Source organism: Pan paniscus, chromosome 23, assembly GCF_029289425.2.
Source record: "Pan paniscus chromosome 23, NHGRI_mPanPan1-v2.0_pri, whole genome shotgun sequence".
Classification (NCBI taxonomy): domain Eukaryota; kingdom Metazoa; phylum Chordata; class Mammalia; order Primates; family Hominidae; genus Pan; species Pan paniscus.
Genome location: NC_085927.1, coordinates 42,025,430 through 42,041,677, shown reverse-complemented (window position 1 = coordinate 42,041,677; position 16,248 = coordinate 42,025,430). Strand labels below are relative to the sequence as shown.

General features: G+C 45.0%; 1 protein-coding gene across 1 annotated transcript in view; it reads right to left on the bottom strand.

The window, feature by feature from the left end:
* The window catches only part of SLC5A1 (solute carrier family 5 member 1), a 70,369-nt gene that overhangs the window by 27,445 nt on the left and 26,676 nt on the right, over positions 1–16,248 (bottom strand). The window contains exons 6-9 of the mRNA XM_003821489.6: positions 3,682–3,787; positions 2,498–2,578; positions 990–1,210; positions 613–748 (exon numbers count right to left, since the gene is read on the bottom strand). Of these exons, the coding sequence (XP_003821537.1) occupies positions 613–748; positions 990–1,210; positions 2,498–2,578; positions 3,682–3,787 (544 nt within the window). The remainder of the gene's footprint in view (positions 1–612; positions 749–989; positions 1,211–2,497; positions 2,579–3,681; positions 3,788–16,248) is intronic.

The window sequence follows — 16,248 nt, the reverse complement described above, 5'->3', positions numbered from 1 at the left end:
AGCAAGAGATTAAGCAACAATTGAGCAAATATTATTAGGGAGAAGTGACCTGGAGGCATGTCATAACTTTAGAAGATTTAAAAAAAAAAAAAAAAAAAAAAGGAGGAAACAATTGTCAACATAAGAAACCAGGGAAGGCAACTCCAAAAGTTCCCTCAAGTTGCTCACTGTCTAGCACAGGAGCAATAATGCTTGGATATGACCATAACAAATAAAGAAGAGGGCCAGGCGTGGTGGCTTATGCCTATAATCCCAGCACTTTGGAAGGCCAAGGCAGGAGGATCACTTGAGGCCAGGAGTTCAAGACCAGCCTGAGCAACATAGCAAAATCCCATCGCTACAAAAAAAAAAATTAAAAATTAGGCAGGCATGGTGGTACATACCTGTAGTCCCAGCTGCTCAGGAGGCTGAAGCAGGAAGGTCACTAGGGCCCAGGAGTTAGAGTTGGAGACTGCAGTGAGCAATGATCACACCACTGCACTCCAGCCTGGGTGACAGAGTGAGACCTGGTCTCAAAAAAAAAGAGGAGGAAGCGGGAAGCTATAGAGCTTTAGAAGTGACTTGGAGACAGAAAAAGGGAGAGTGGTTTGTGGGTCCAGCAGAAGTTATTACCTGTGTACAGAATGCGGCTGATCATTCCTGGCATCACCATGATGAACATGGGCATCAGCTTTAGATATCCACACAGGATGCAGCCAGCCTTCACGTGAGACATATTCTTGGCTGAGAGGCAGCGCTGCACAATGACCTGCCAGAAAAAGCCCAGTAAGGGAGGTGTGCAGACCAGAGACCCTGTGACACCTTTGTACTTCCTAGCTTCGCCATCTTGGGTCATTGGCCTGGCACTGCTGTATCACTTGGGGCGTGGCAACTTACAAACCACCTGAGCTCTCCCCTCCCTGTCCCAACCCTGCAAACCACAGACAGACAGGAGTTCCTGTAGGGCCCTGGGGAAGACTCTGTCCATCCCGCACATCCAGCTTGGGTACCTGATCTGTGCACCAGTACCACAAGGTAAGGATGGACATCCCAAAGATGAACCCAGGCCATGGGAGGTCTCCTGTGAGGGGATCTCGGAAGATGTGGAAGGAGTCGGCCCTTGGAGTGTAGCATTTTTCCTGAAAGGTGGTGTTGCCATCAGACACTATGGTTGGAATGGCTTTCATGTACTTTTCCATGAAGGCGTCATAGCCTCCCACTTCGTGAAAAGCTGGAAAACATCGGTACAGAAATGAACATTCTGAAACCTTCAACTGGTCATAGCAGCTTCTTTCCATAGATGCCTGAGAAACTGAGAGGACCCAACCCACAGACAGAGCCCTCACTGAGTGGCCTTGGGCAAATCACCTTCCCATTCTGGGCCTCAGCTTTGTCATCCATAGAATGAGATTAGTAGCCCTGCCCAGCCCCCTTGGGGGCTATTATGGGGACCAAAGCAATCACTTGTAAAAGTACTCCAACTGTAAACCTCTTTGTAAAAGGGAAGGGACTTTTATTAATCAAAGAAAGACCTTGGTTTGGGACCACATACAAAGACTCTGTTTTTTCCCTCACCCTCTGCTGTCAGCCATGGCCTTTGGAGCCTTGGACTCAGGCCTAGAGACACACAGACCTAGACACACACAGTGGCCTTTGGGACCTCAGACCCACACCTACCACTCCCGGACCCAGCAGTGTGGTGGGATGGACAGGGAATGGGTGAGGAATCCGGAACCTGCCACCTCTCAATTGTGTGTCCTTGAATAAGTCATTCCACTGCCTGCCTAGCTAACACCCAAGGCCTGCTGGGGAGAACCAAATGAAAGTCCTTAGAAAACAGAAGAGTGGAGAGCAAATACAAGTTTTTGCAGGATACACAGTGGGCCCTGAGCACCTAGAAATAAAATGTACTTTCTATCCTCCCATAATAAGTACCCTTACCTAGGTTCTCCAGTCTCATCTTTAAGATTTCATAGACAAGTAAAATTGCAAAAAAATAAAATAAAATAAATTGGAGGGCCAACCCTGAGGAGCCAAGTTTTTAATTTTGCCAAATAGGGGCATTAAAAGGAACATTATCACCCACTATCAACAATTCATAAAAGAAAGGATATTTGACATCAAAATGTAGATAAGATATAGCCTAAGATGGAAGACGCAACATCTGACTAGATTTAGCTTGATGGATATTTAGCCTTATCCTTTTTTGTCCAGTTTCTCTGCAAACAGAACACCATGTTATCACAGGCTCACAGCACAACCACTAGCCCAGACTGGTGAGAGAGGGCAGCAGAAAATCCAGGACCAGCCCCAGCTTCAGTCTTCCAGGGATAAGGAAGCTGACCCTGCATACCCACAATGACAGCCCATCTGGGCTGGACCCTCCGTTTGGAAGGGCAGAGCATGCCTCAGCTCACTGCCTAGTCTGGCAACAGGTAGAGAGGCTGGACTTGCCTTCCTCTTCCTGAGGCCCTCTACCTCTGCTCCCACCTCCTCAGCCTGCCCTGGCCCCACTTACCAAACCCAGTCAGGATTAAAGACCCCACCAGCATGATCACCGTCTGCAAGGTGTCCGTGTAAATCACCGCCGCCAGGCCCCCTAAGCAGGCAAGAAGACAACACATCTGACCTCGTGTGGAGGGTGACCTTTCTACTTGCTTCCTTCCCCACTCTCCACCCTCTACTTCCTGCTGGCCTTCTGAGAACATCCCCACAGTGGTTTGCCTGCCTCTCCTTCCTTCCCTTCCTTGTCCTGTTACAGTATTTTGCTATTCAGCATGTTCCCACAGCTCCACCTGTCATAGAAGTGGCGAATGTTTCTCCCTACTTGAGGGGAAAGAGTCTGGTGTGACCCTTTTGAGCCAGAAGATGGCTCAAAGGAGATGACTCCTCTGTGGTAAGAAGAAGCATCTTCCACACACAGGGCAGGGAGGAGCAAAGAGCTGGCTGTGGAGATGGTGGGACATATGTCTACCTTTTTCTTAGTCCCCAAAGCTGTGGGGCTGCAGTCAAGCAGCAAGTTCTAAAGCTGATCCCTCCCACCCCCACCAAGGAGGCAGAGTGACCCCTCTGCAAAGGAGCCCCAGTTGCTATTTATGCACCAGCTTCTTGGGTGGCCGCTTGAGTCCTCTTCTAAAACCTCTGTGTGTGAGTCACTTCCTTTCTCCCTCCTTACTGGGGCTCCCAGTCCCTGACATATCAAATCCAAGGCCTCTGCCTGGCTTTCCAAACCCCAGTATACTGTGTTCAAAACACACAGTATACTGTGACCTCATCTGAACTATCAAGCTATATGGTCCCCACAAACCCCCACGATCCTTCAGTGGCCACCCTCCTCCAGCCAAGAGCATCTGCGTGCCCACCCTGCCTCCACTCCCCTGTGCTCACTTATTTCTGCACCTGCCACTGCTCTGATTCTCCCACCTTAGCTAAGTCATCTCCACAACCCACAGGGCCCAGCTCTGCATGCACTCCTGTGAGAAGCTGCCCTGACTATCCCAGCCAACACCACAGCTTTCTGAAGCCACTTGTATAACTTGGAGGGTCTATGAGTTGGGACTAAGCAAATACCTCACTCCCAAACTCTTACCTGAGTGTATCTCTCCTCAAGAAGAGAAACCACCTCTCCTACTTCCCTTTATCCTTCACTAGTGCCTGATCCCGAGCTGGGTTTGAGGTGCTGGTTTATTTGAATGGACTCACCTGTAATTGTGTAAAGGGCAGTGATTGCCAATAAGAGAAAGATGGCTAAATACAGATTCAGGCCTAAGGCCAGATTGATGAATATGGCCCCCGAGAAGATGTCTGCCTGGAAGGAGAGGAGAGGCGGAGTTAGGAGGGAGAGTGGTCAGCTGCCTACAGGGCCTATAGTCTCTCTACTCGTGATTTTCCAAGCAAGCTTTATTCAAGATGATAATAGGTATTCCATGAGAAAAAGAATTCCATGGTCAAAAAGGTCTATAAAATGCTAAACAGAGTTAAGGCAGTTTCTTTGCCACACAACTTTTCTGAGCCTTTAATATATGCCATGTACAGTCATCCCCAGGGAGGGAACACGGTACATGACATCTCACAAACTCACTGAACTATCGAACTGTTTTTGCCAAGGAACAGCTATTAACACTTAGAGATTCCTTGCAAGTCACCTGTAGACTGTTGCTCTGAGCTATTGTCCATCTTTTGCACCTCACTGTACACAGGTTTATCAGAGCTCGTTCCCAAAAGCAAGTCTGAGTGCTGGAGAGTCCATAAGTGAGAAACCCCACCCCCACCCAGGAGCGGGGAGAAACTTAGCAAGTTTGTAATTTTAACTCCCCAACCCGGATGCAGTCCATCTTGACTCAGACACAACCAGAACGTCACCAAGCACCTCTTACATAGCAGGCTTGGTACTTGCTGGTTTTATTTAGATTATTTCATGTAATTTCTGGGAGAATTGCTCCCTCCTCACTCCTGAATTCTTGATGCAGTTCTTCCATCTTCACCCTTTCTCCTCCTTCCTGTCTCTTTCAGCCTTCTCCTAATGAACCTTCTACCTGGCTGGATGCTGCAGTTGCCCATATAAACCAGCAGAGAGCACCAGGGTCACCCCAAATACATGTTCATGTCATCTCCAAAACAATACCAGGGAGGGTAGTATTAAGGGATGATCATGGTGAGTCTTATTTATTTATTTATTTATTTATTTATTTATTTATTTATTTTTTGACAGAGTCTCACTCTGTCGCCCGGGCTAGAGTGCAGTGGCGCGATCTCAACTCACTGCAACCTCTGCCTCCTGGGTTCAAGCGATTCTCCTGCCTCAGCCTCCTGAGTAGCTGGGATCACAGGTGTGTGCCACCACACCCAGCTAATTTTTATATTTTTAGTAGAGACAGGATTTCACCATGTTGGTCAGGCTGGTCTCAAACTCCTGACCTCGTGATCTGCCTGCCTTGGACTCCCAAAGTGCTGGGATTACAGGCGTGAGCCACTGCGCCCAGCTGAGTCTTTTGTTTTCAAATCTCCAGGTGTGGACGAAACTGGACTTCCCTAGATGGAATGAATGCACGAACTGTTTCACTGCACAAACCCTAACATTTCACGGCATGCAAACAGCGCCCAGACGGAGCCTTGGGGATGGGCCAGCAGGGTTGGACTCTTACTTCTCACATCTCCTCTTATATCTTGCATCTCCTCTCTAGTCCCGTTTCCCAGTCACCATCCCATTGCTGCTCCTGAGGGCCCTCCAGTGTTTAAGTTTCCCACCATACCTGCCTGTCCCTCCTATGAGAATCTCCTATTCCCTCCCTCCATCAGTTAGCAAAGAGCACATCTAATACCAACTCCATGCTTCTGAGCTAACACGTGAGCCCTGGAGGGTGATTCGACCTCCTTCCCAAAGGTGGGCCTTTTGAGGACCTGATGCCATAGTTCCCCTCTGCCCAGATCTCCCCTGAAGATTCTCTCACCCAGAGGACCCAATGTCACCATCTTCCCTGGTGAAGGAGGGGAGGCAGAGCCAGGAGGTGGGAGGAGAGATGGTGAGTTAGAAAGAAACTCCTCTCTCCCTGGAGTTAGCAGTCAGAAGAACCAGCATTTTAGCCCCAGTGCCGCCACTCTAGGCCTGCAAACCTTTGGGCAAAACATTTCCCCTCTCTAATTCTCAGTGTCCTCGTGTTTATGCAGGAAGTCCTGGCTCCAGGGACTTGTGATTCTCAGTGGTTGGAAGTGGGAAAGGTCTGCAGTGAGGAAAGCATTCTTCTCCCGGGTTCTGGACCGCTTCCATTCTGCCTTGCCCTCTGCAGTAGCCCAAGAGGAGGAAGGGGCCCCTGCTGTGCATAAGTCTTGCCAAAAGTGAAATGGCCACTTCTTCCTGACTCTGCACACTGGGCCATTTGAAATTGTAATGAATATTTGTAATGCTGGTCCCTCTCCTCTCATGCCTCTACACAGTCACATAAAGTTACTTAAATTCAAGGGGCCCCATTCACTGATTGCAGTGAAATTCTGTTAAATGCACACATGTTTGATTTGGTGGATTAGCTAATAAGTGTAAATAAGCTAGGAAAAGATTACAAAGTTGACACTGCCTTTAAACTGCCCTTGGTTGATTTTCCACAGTAGTTAATTTTTAATGCTTTATGACAACATGCCATCGTAGACTGTGATACCCTCATTAATATGTGCCTTGCTGTCATTAGTCACAAAGAAGCAACACATAAGTTATAAGATAATGCTATAAATGACCTCTATAAAGACTTCTGAAAAGTGTTGGGCTAATAAAAGTCTTGTTTTTATGATATTCTATTTCCTTCTAACAGTACAGATAAAGGATTCTAAGGAAACCTCCCTGGTGAATTGAAGAAACCTAGGACAAATTCTTCCTCGCATGAGTCATTCTGACTTCAGAGATGAATTCTGCCCTTGGCATGCCAAAGGCCAGGCTGGGAATACCTTAGCTAAGCTTATGTAGGTGACTGCAGCTGAGCAAGGCCACTCTAGTCTGGGTGCTCTGACATTAGTCTTTGGTCCTTCCTAGCTGCCAAACAAACCCACTAGGGTTGTTTTTTTTGTTTGTTTGTTTGTTTTCTTTTCTTCATGTTCAGAGAGTTTTACAGTTTACCAAGGACATTTAGGCACATGCATTATTTTGATCCTCAAAACAACATTGAAAAGTAAGGGACCTCCTTTCTGCTTTCTGGAATATTTCCTACAGACAGCAAGGTCTTTTTTTTTTTTTTTTTTTGGAGACAGAGTCTTGCTCTTTCGCCAGGCTGGAGTGCAGTGGCACAATCTCGGCTCACTGCAACCTCCATCTCCCAGGTTCAAGTGATTCCCCTGCCTCAGCCTCCTGAGTAGCTGGGACTACAGTTGCGTGCCACCATGCCTGGCTAATTTTTTTTGTATTTTAGTAGAGACAGGGTTTCACCCTGTTGGCCAGAATGGTCTCAATCTCCTGATCTTGTGATCCACCCACCTCAGCCTCCCAAACTGCTGGGATTACAGGCCTGAGCCACCATGCTCAGCCAGCAAGGTCTTTTTTAACAACAAAGAAAAAGTTTATAATTTACTTTTAAAATAAAATCTCAAATTAAATAATGTATGTGTGGGGGGTTAAAATAAACACCACAGGCCAGGCACAGTGGCTTATGCCTGTAATCCCAGCACTTTGGGAGGCTGAGGCAAGCAGATCACTTGAGGTCAGGAGTTTGAGACACCAGCCTGGCCAACATGGTAAAACCCCGTCTCTACTAAAAATACAAAAATTAGCCAGGTGTGGTGGCGCATGCCTGTAATCTCAGCTAATTGGGAGGCCGAGGCAGGAGAATTGCTTGAACCTGGGAGGCAGAGGTTGCAGTGAGCCGAGATTGTGCCACTGTACTCCAGCCTGGGTGATAGAGTTTTGCTCAAAAAAAAAACAAACAAACAAAAAAACAAATAAAAATTGAATAAATAAATAAATAACCACAGAAGTTACACACTGAAAAGTAAAAGTAGCCCAGAAGTGACCACTGTCAAGAGATTTTTGTCCACCAGAGGATTTTTAAATGGCTTTCTAAAAATTATATGTCAACAGTTATGTTCTGCAGCCCCTAAAAATAATAATTATGAAAACTGAAACTGGAACATTTACAATTTGATGGTAGGGGTGGGGAGAAGACAACAAAATGATGCGCATATTCTAATTGCAACTTTGTGAAAGAATACACACAATTTGAGCAAGGCCAAAATATGAAAATATTGGTATTGGAGTTAAAGTGTGCATCTCCCACCCCAAGATTTTAAAATGCCAATGTTACATTTTTCCTACAGTTTCAAAAGTGCAGGAAGCAGAAATTTTAAAACAGAATATACTCTTTATGGCTATACGGGTACCCATATATATATGTAGTAAAAATATAAAAACATAGTCTAGAAGAATCCACACCAAGTTCAAGACAGCATTCACCTTTTAGGAAAGAGGAAAATGAGACCAAGAAAAGGGTATAAATAGGTCTTCGGCTATATCTGTAATGTTTTATTTCTTTTCTACAAATAATACATTGTTAAGATCTATAAAATCTGAGTGGTGAATATAAGGGTGTTTGCTATATTCTTTCTGCATTCCTGTATATTTGAAGTATTTCATTAAATTTTTTATCATAAAAATAGGGGACTGTATAGGGAATACAGCACCAGCTTTGATATAAAAGAACTGTCCTGTCATCCTATGAGACCATTTGTTTCACAGCTTATCCCAGATTGCTCTTTCCCTAAATGAATGTTAGCCCTTAAAAGAGAGTAGGGGGAAGGATGGAGGGAGGGAAAGGAAAGGGAAGGGAGAGAAGGAAAGAGAGAACGAAAGGAAGGAAGAAGGGGAAAGGAAGAAAGTGAAAAAAGGGGGAGAGAGGAAGGGGGAGGGAAGGAAGGAAAGAAAGGGAAGGTAACAGAGGGAGAGAGAGAAAGAAAGGAGAGAAGGAGGGAGTGAAGGAAGGGAGGGAGGGAAGGAAGGAAGGAAAGAAGGAAGGAAAGAGGGAAAGGGGAGGCGGAAGGGAAAGAAGAAAATTTCTCCAATGCTGCTAAGCAAAACCAACTTGAAGTGAAATAAAAAATTATGGTCCTCTAGATCAAGAATTGGCAAACTTTCTCTGTAAAGGGCCAGGGAGTAAATGTTTTATGCTTTGCATTTACTGTCTCCGTCACACTCTGTTGTTAAAGCATAAAAGCAGCCACAGACAACACAAACAATGGGCTTGGCTGGGCTCCAGTCAAACTTTACTTACAAAAATAGATCGTGTGTTGGATTTAGCCCAGGGGTGTTGTTCCCATCACGTTGAAAATTTGGCTGAACGATGTCCATGGAATTCATGGGGAATGAAAATACAGACCCCTGTTGGAAAGCATCTGCAAGTAACTGAGTCTCTGATTGGGAGCTTGGGCATGTTGCTTCGCCTTGGCTCTGATGTTTTGAGATCCAGTGATTTTATATGTGTGTGTTTGCTGTCCATTCTGGTCGTAACCAAGATGTATTTGAGCATTCGATAAATCCTGCCTAGCCTCGCAGTTTCAGATGGTGAAGCCCCATTACTCAAATTTCTCTTTCCACTTGTGAAAGTGAGTGGCCCTGGGAATGAGCATTCAAATCTTAAGCAAAAGCAAAAGCTCTTCTTTTCACCCAAGGATCCAAAATGGACAGCAGAATTGCTGTAAACATTTATTGTAGCTGTGATCTGTGATAACAGCCCTAGGAAACACAAATGGGGACATGAACATTCAGTCATCACATGTAAGTCATAAAATCTGAGGCTTTATCTCCAGGGATTGTGCACATTTGCATAAGATGCACATGCCGGGAAATTTTACAGAATGGAATGCTTCTCAGAGCTTGATAAGGCAGGTGCTCGAGGGAGCCAATAACATTCAGGAGCTCATGGAAGGACAATCAGTTCTGAGTCTCAGAGCCCAAAAATACGTGACCAAAAGATGGTAGCCATAGCCAACGCTCCACATCACAGCTGCCAATGGCCTGGGCCACATCTGGGCTCTGCACCTACAATGCCCTGTACTTTCTCCTCTCTCCCATTAATTACAACCCCACTGGATCCCTACATTCTCCCCAAGCCTTCGTGGCAGGTCCCTGGTTGTTCGCTCTCTGGACAGGAATCTCACACCATCCCTCCTCTCTTCTCACCCATCACAAACTATCCGTGCCCTTCCACACACACATACAATTGGTGAATCTTGGTTTGTGTGGAATATAAATGCCTTATCACCGTATTTTGTTAATGAACAGTTATTTTCTTTTGTCCATGAGCCCTGCATTCCTGTGTGTCTTGAAGTGAGCTTCTAGCAGGTACAGTTGATATCGGTGTAATTCTTTTTAAAATTTCAATGCTCTGTGACCCATTTGAACCTAAAACCAGCCGAATTTACGAAGACAAAGCCTTGCCTGTCTGCATCCCTCCCTACCCTACCCCCTGCCCAGATGTCCCTCCTTCAGATCCTTCATATACCCAGTGTGCAGCTGATGTTCTCTCCCCACAGTCCTCTCAAATCCTACTCTTGGCAACTCATTTATATTGTGAGGTTCATTTAACTGGCTCTCTTCATTTTTCCCAGGGTCTTGAATTCTAACCTACTCTGTACTGGAAGAATGAAAGACTTAGAAGGTAGGGGGCATATAATGTCAAAAGGTTTAGATTCAGTGTCAGGAAATCTGCTTCTCATCCCAGTTCTGCTCCTGTTTAACCCCTCATAGTCCCTTCCCCTGTCTGGACCTCAGTTTCTCCATCTGTAAAATGAAAGCGCAGGACATAAGACCACATGATCTATCCCATCCCCTCATTCTATGCCTTCATCCCACCCAAGCACAGGGCAGAACACTGAGAACAGACTTTGGCACTGGAGAGACCCTGCTCCCAGTTCTGGCTTTGCCACGTACTAGCTGTGTAATTTGGGGAAATTACCTAACTTCTCTGAGACTCAGTTTTCTCTCCCATAAAATGGAAAATAAAATAAAAATCCCAGCCAGATGTGGTGGCTCACACCTGTAATCCCAGCACTTTGGGAGGTCAAGGCAAGAGGATCACTTGAGGCGAGGAGTTCAAGACCAGCCTGGGTAACATAGTGAGACCCTATCTCTAAAAAAAAAAAAAAAAAAAAAAAGTAAAAAATAGCTGGGCATGGTGGCACATGGATGTAGTCTCAGCTACTCAGGAGGCTGAGGCAGGATGATCACTTGAGCCCACGAATTTAAGGCCGCATTGACCCATGATCATGCCGCTACACTCCAGCCTGGGCAACAGAGCAATACCCTATCTCAGTAAACAAATAAATAATAGAAATCCCTACCCATGCTGTACTCTTCTGAGAACTGGAGAGGGTGTAAGTAAAACCCCTGTTGGAGACTAAATGAAGCGACCAGCACTAAGTAGAGGGCAGCTATCAAACTTCTTATGTATTTGTCAAGGGAACCCTGGTCTTGGGCAATGGATGGAGTAAGTATAATGTTGGTCATGGCCTCCACTAATATCATGATTCAGCCTCCTTCACTTTCTCCTCCTTTCCTTCAGGGTTAGTTTTTAATTATAAGATAAAAGCCTGGGCTTTTCAGTCTTATTTGATTAGAGACCAGTGTGTAGAGTCTGGACTGGGAAATGCTGGGAAGGCTGGAGAAATCAGGCTTCAGCTTCCTGAGGGAGGGCAGTGCATCTGTCCAAGAAGAGAAAAGGGAATGTGAGCAGGAGGGTGAGGAGGGTAAGGAAATCACACAGAGAGGGAGCAGCACACAACACATACAATTCAAAAGCCAAACTTAGAAAAAGCGGGCTCCTGGGGGATGGGCTCCATCCAGATCTGAGCTGAAAGAGGCTGTCCCTCAGCTCCCTGGGGGCTCCCAAGTCCAAGAAGGTTTAATCAGTAACTTGAAAAATAGGTGAGGTGATAGAGAAGGCAGGGAGAGAGGTTGGGCACCTAATTTATTTATATGACCACCCCTGCCACCCCTGCACCAGCTCTGAGGACAGAGTGCTCTTACCATGGCAACTGCAGTCCACAGACTTTCACCTGCTTGAACTGTGGACTTGGAGGACACTTGCCTGGGAGAAGGGGAGGCCCAGCACCCTTCTCTACGTGCACAGTAGACAGGTACCACCCTCCTGCTCATTGCAGTGTGACCTCCTCACCCTCCTGCTCACATTCCCTTTTCTCTTCTTAGACAGACACACTGCCTTTTCTCAGGAAGCCAAAGCCCGATTTCTCTAGCCCTCCCAGCATTTTCCAGTCCAGGCTTTGCACACTGGTCTCTAATCAAATAAAATGGGTAAGCCCAGGCCTTTCATCTTATAACTAAAAACCAACCCGGGGGCCGGGCGCAGTGGCTCACACCTGTAATCCCAGCACTTTGGGAGGCCGAAGCGGGCGGATCATCTGAGGTCAGGAGTTCGAGACCAGCCTGGCCAACATGGTAAAACTCCGTCTCTACTAAAAATATACAAAAATTAGGCAGGCATGGTGGCGTGTGGCTGTAATCCCAGCTACTCAGGAGGCTGAGGCAGGAGAATCACTTGAACCCGGGAGGTGGAGGTTGCAGTGAGCCAAGATCGCGCCACAGTACTCCAGCCTGGGCAACGAGAGTGAAACTACATCTAAAAAAACAAAACAAACAAACAAAAAAAACACCAACCCTGAAGCAGAGGAGGAGAAAGTAAAGGAGGCTGAATCATGACATTAGTGGAGAAAGCACAAAGGCATGGGTCGAGGGCAGAAGCAGTGTGAGTCAGGAAGCTACACAAGGAGGCAGCACTATTCCTAGGTGTTGGCCCCAACTCCAAGACAAAACCTTAACAGCATTATCGGCAAGAGCCTGTTTTCACCAAGTTCAGTGAAAACTTACGTGCAAGACCATTCAGTGGGAAAACAATCATTTCTTCAAAAAATGGTACCGGGAGAACTGGATATCCACATGCGAAAGAATGAAGTTGGGCATGGTGGCACATGGCCATACCATATACATAAATTAACTCACAATGGATCAAAGCCCTAAATATAAGCACTAAAACTATGAAACTCTAAGGAGAAAACAAGGGGGTACATTTTCATGACCTTGGATTTGGCAGTGGATTCTTAGAAATGACACCAAAAGCATAAGCAACAAGAGATAAAATAGACAAATTGAACTTCACCAAGATTTAAAACCTTTGTGCATCAGAGGACATTATCAAGAAAGTGAAAAAACAACCTACAGGATGGGAAAAAAATGTTTGCAAGTCATATATCTGATAAGGGTCTAACATCCAGAATATATGAAGAATTTTTACAACTGATCAAGAAATAGACACATAACCCAATAAAAAAATGTTTATTCATGTAGGCCAGGACAGGAAGGTAATAATGTAAAAGGGAAAAATAACTGTAGTAGGCTGAAGACCTACACATGTATATTTCCTTTAAAGAAAGAACCAAATGTGATGTGATCTAGACTTTGTTCAGATCCTGATTCAAACAAACTAACTGTAAGAAAACATTTTTGAGTTTATTAGGAAAATCTTGATATGGGCCAGGTATTAAACTACCTAAATTAAGAAATTACTGTAAATTTTGTTAGATATGATAATAGCACAATGGTTATATTTTTTAAAAGTCAAAGGTACATTCTGAAGAATTTACAGTGAAATCACATGGGATCTGAGATTTGATTTAAAATACTGCTGAGCGTTATTCACAGTAGTAAAGATATGAAATCAACCTAAATGCCCATCAGTGGTGGACTGAATAAAGAAAATGTGGCACATATACACCGTAATACTATGCAGCCATAAAAAAGAATGAGATTACATCCTTTGCAGCACCATGGATGGAGCTGGAAGCCATTATCCTAATTGAATTAATGCAGGAACAGAAAACCAAATACTGCATGTTTTCTCACTTATAAGTGAGACCTAAACACTGAGTACACATGGACACAAGGAAGGGAACAATAGACACTGGGGTGTACTTGAGGGTGGAGGATGAGAGAAGGGTGAGGAACAAAAAACTATCAGGTATTATGCTTATTACCTGGGTGACAAAATAATCTGTACACCAAACTCCCGTGACATGCAATTTAACCATATAACCTGTACATGTACCCCAATCCTAAAATAAAAGTTGGAAAAAATAAAATAAAATAAAATACTGCTGGGAAAAAAATTGGAAGAGGATAGATGAACCAAAAATGGCAAAATGTTGACAATTGTTAAAGCTAAGTGATCAGTGTTAGGTCCGTGAGTGCTTGTTATCCTATTCTATCTTTGCTTATATATGTTTGAAATTTTCCGTAATAAAAAAAATGCAAATTTTATTTAATGTTGCTGTTGTCTCAACTTTAAGTAATCAGGAAAATAGAAACAATAGCAACTGTATTTTCAGAACCCTACCTAGCTAGAGTAGATGGCTCAATTCAGATACAATCCAACTCACATCTCACCCAGGGCAGATCTTTTGCAAGATACTGAGATTGGACCAATCTCGCCTTTGGTGCTGGATAGGGGAGAACAACAAGAGAGAGAAAAACTGATCACAGGCAACGAGACCACCATTTTGATAGAGCAATGAGCACTTTGCAACTGCTGGCTAAGGGGAAAAGCTGGAGCTACTCCATATGTGATCTCAGAAAACACCACCTCTCTCTCTGCCCTACTGCAACCCAGAGAGCTTCTTGCAGAGAGTGCTGAAGGCTCTCAATTAACCATGTTCGTTATCATTATATCTTCATTCATTTATTTATTTATTTAGTGACAGGATCTCACTGTGTCACCCAGGCTGGAGTGCAGTGGTGCAATCATAGCTCACAACCTTGAATTCCTGGGATCAAGTGATCCTCCCGCCTCAGCCTCCTGAGTAACTGTGACAACAGGTGCACACCACCATGCCTGGCTAATATTTTTTATTTTTTGTAGATATAGGGTCTTGCCATGTTGCCCAGGCTGATCTTAAACTCCTGGTCTCACGCACTCCTCATGCCTCAGCCTCCCAAAGGGCTGGGATTACAGGCACGAGCCACCGCACCCAGCCTCGTTATCATTATATCTTACATTTCAAGAACACTTTGTGTTTTCAGATAAATTCACTGGATGCTCACCAACACCCAGTGGTCTAGGCAAGGCAGGAATTACTATCCCCATCTTACTCATAAAGAAGCTAAGCTTTTATGACATTTGCCCCAGGTCACCCGCTAGTGGGCAGGGGAACAGACTAGGAGCCAGCTCCTTCAATTATTCTCCAAGGTAGTTTTCTTACTAAAGTCCTATTTTCTTTCGCTTATTCCTTATCATTTACATTTTCTTTTCTTTTCTTTTCATACCATTGTTTTAACCTTTATCAGACTGACAGTCACCTTGGGGACAAAAAAAATGCACACTAAAATCTATAAGCAAACTTGTCTCTTCCTACCATCTTTTGGGCTGTCAGAAAGATATCTCAGAAGTTTAGTGGTTTCCTGATTGTTTTGTGTTTTTTTGTTGTTGCTTTGTTTTGTTTTACAATCAAGAGGAATTAACCTGAACACTTTCAAGGAAGAAAAAGTGAAGTAAAGAAGGAACACAAGGCCGGGTGCAGTGGCTCATGCCTATAATCCCAACACTTTAGGTGGCTAAGGCAGAAGAATTGCTTGAGTCCAGGAGTTTGAGATTAGCCTGGGCAACATAGTGAGGCCCTGTCTCTACAAAAGAATTTTTTAATTAGCTGGGCATGGTGGAACACACCTGTAGCCCCAGCTACACAAGAGGCTGAGGTGGAAGGATCGCTTGAGCCCAGGAGGTAGAGGCTGCACTGAGCGATGATCATGCCATGCACTCCAGTCTGGCAGTCTGGGTAATACAGCAAGACCCTATCTCACAAAAAGGAAGACAAAGAAAGTAGAAGGAAGAAGGAAGAAGAAGAATGAAGAAGAAGGGAGGGAGGGGGGAGGGGGAGGGGAGGGGGAGGGGGAGGGGGAGGGGAGGGGAGGGGAGGGGAGAAGAGAAACACAATGTTTGCTCCAGTAGGTCAGCCAAGAGCTCTGCTCAGCTTTCAAAGGTCCCCCAGTCGCCCTCCAATCCTTGAGAAATCTCAGCTCTGCAAGGTGGACCTACAGCTCCAGGTTGGCAAGGACAGCAGGCTAGATGGTAGAGGGGCAGCCCCAGTGGTTGGGTTCAGAGAGAGTAAAAATCCCCCAGAGAGTTAGCAATTAAAGGCCCACAGAGCTGATTCCAAGAAAAAGCAGGAGCCTTGTGCAGGGAAAAGGACAGTGAATTGAGAATCGGAGACCTGGATTCTACTCCTGATTCAGGAGAAGTTCGTTCCAACTCCAGGGTTTTCATTTCTCTGTCCATGAAAGAAGACAGAATCTCAGCAGTGCCTTCCAGAGTTGGCACTGGCTGCTTGTGTTTAAGTGCATGAGAAATGTCACATAGAGTCAGATTTTACCCTGGCAGGGCACAAAGGCCCATGCCTGCCTCTAAAGTTGGGGCCAACCCTTAGATATCCCTAACTCCCCCCTTTTTTAAATTGACAAATGAAAATTGTATATATTTATCATGTACTACATGATATTTTAAACTATATATTATGGGATGGCTCAGTTGAGCTAATTAACATATACATTACCTCAAACAAATACTTATCTTTTTTGTGGTGAAAACACTTAAAAATCTTTTTTTTTTTTAAGAGGCAGGTTCTCACTACCTTTGCCCAGGGTGGCCTCAAACCCTTGGGGTTCCCATCTCAGCCTCCTGAGTTGCTGGGACTACAGGCACACACTACTAAGCCCAGCTAAAATCTTTCTCTGAT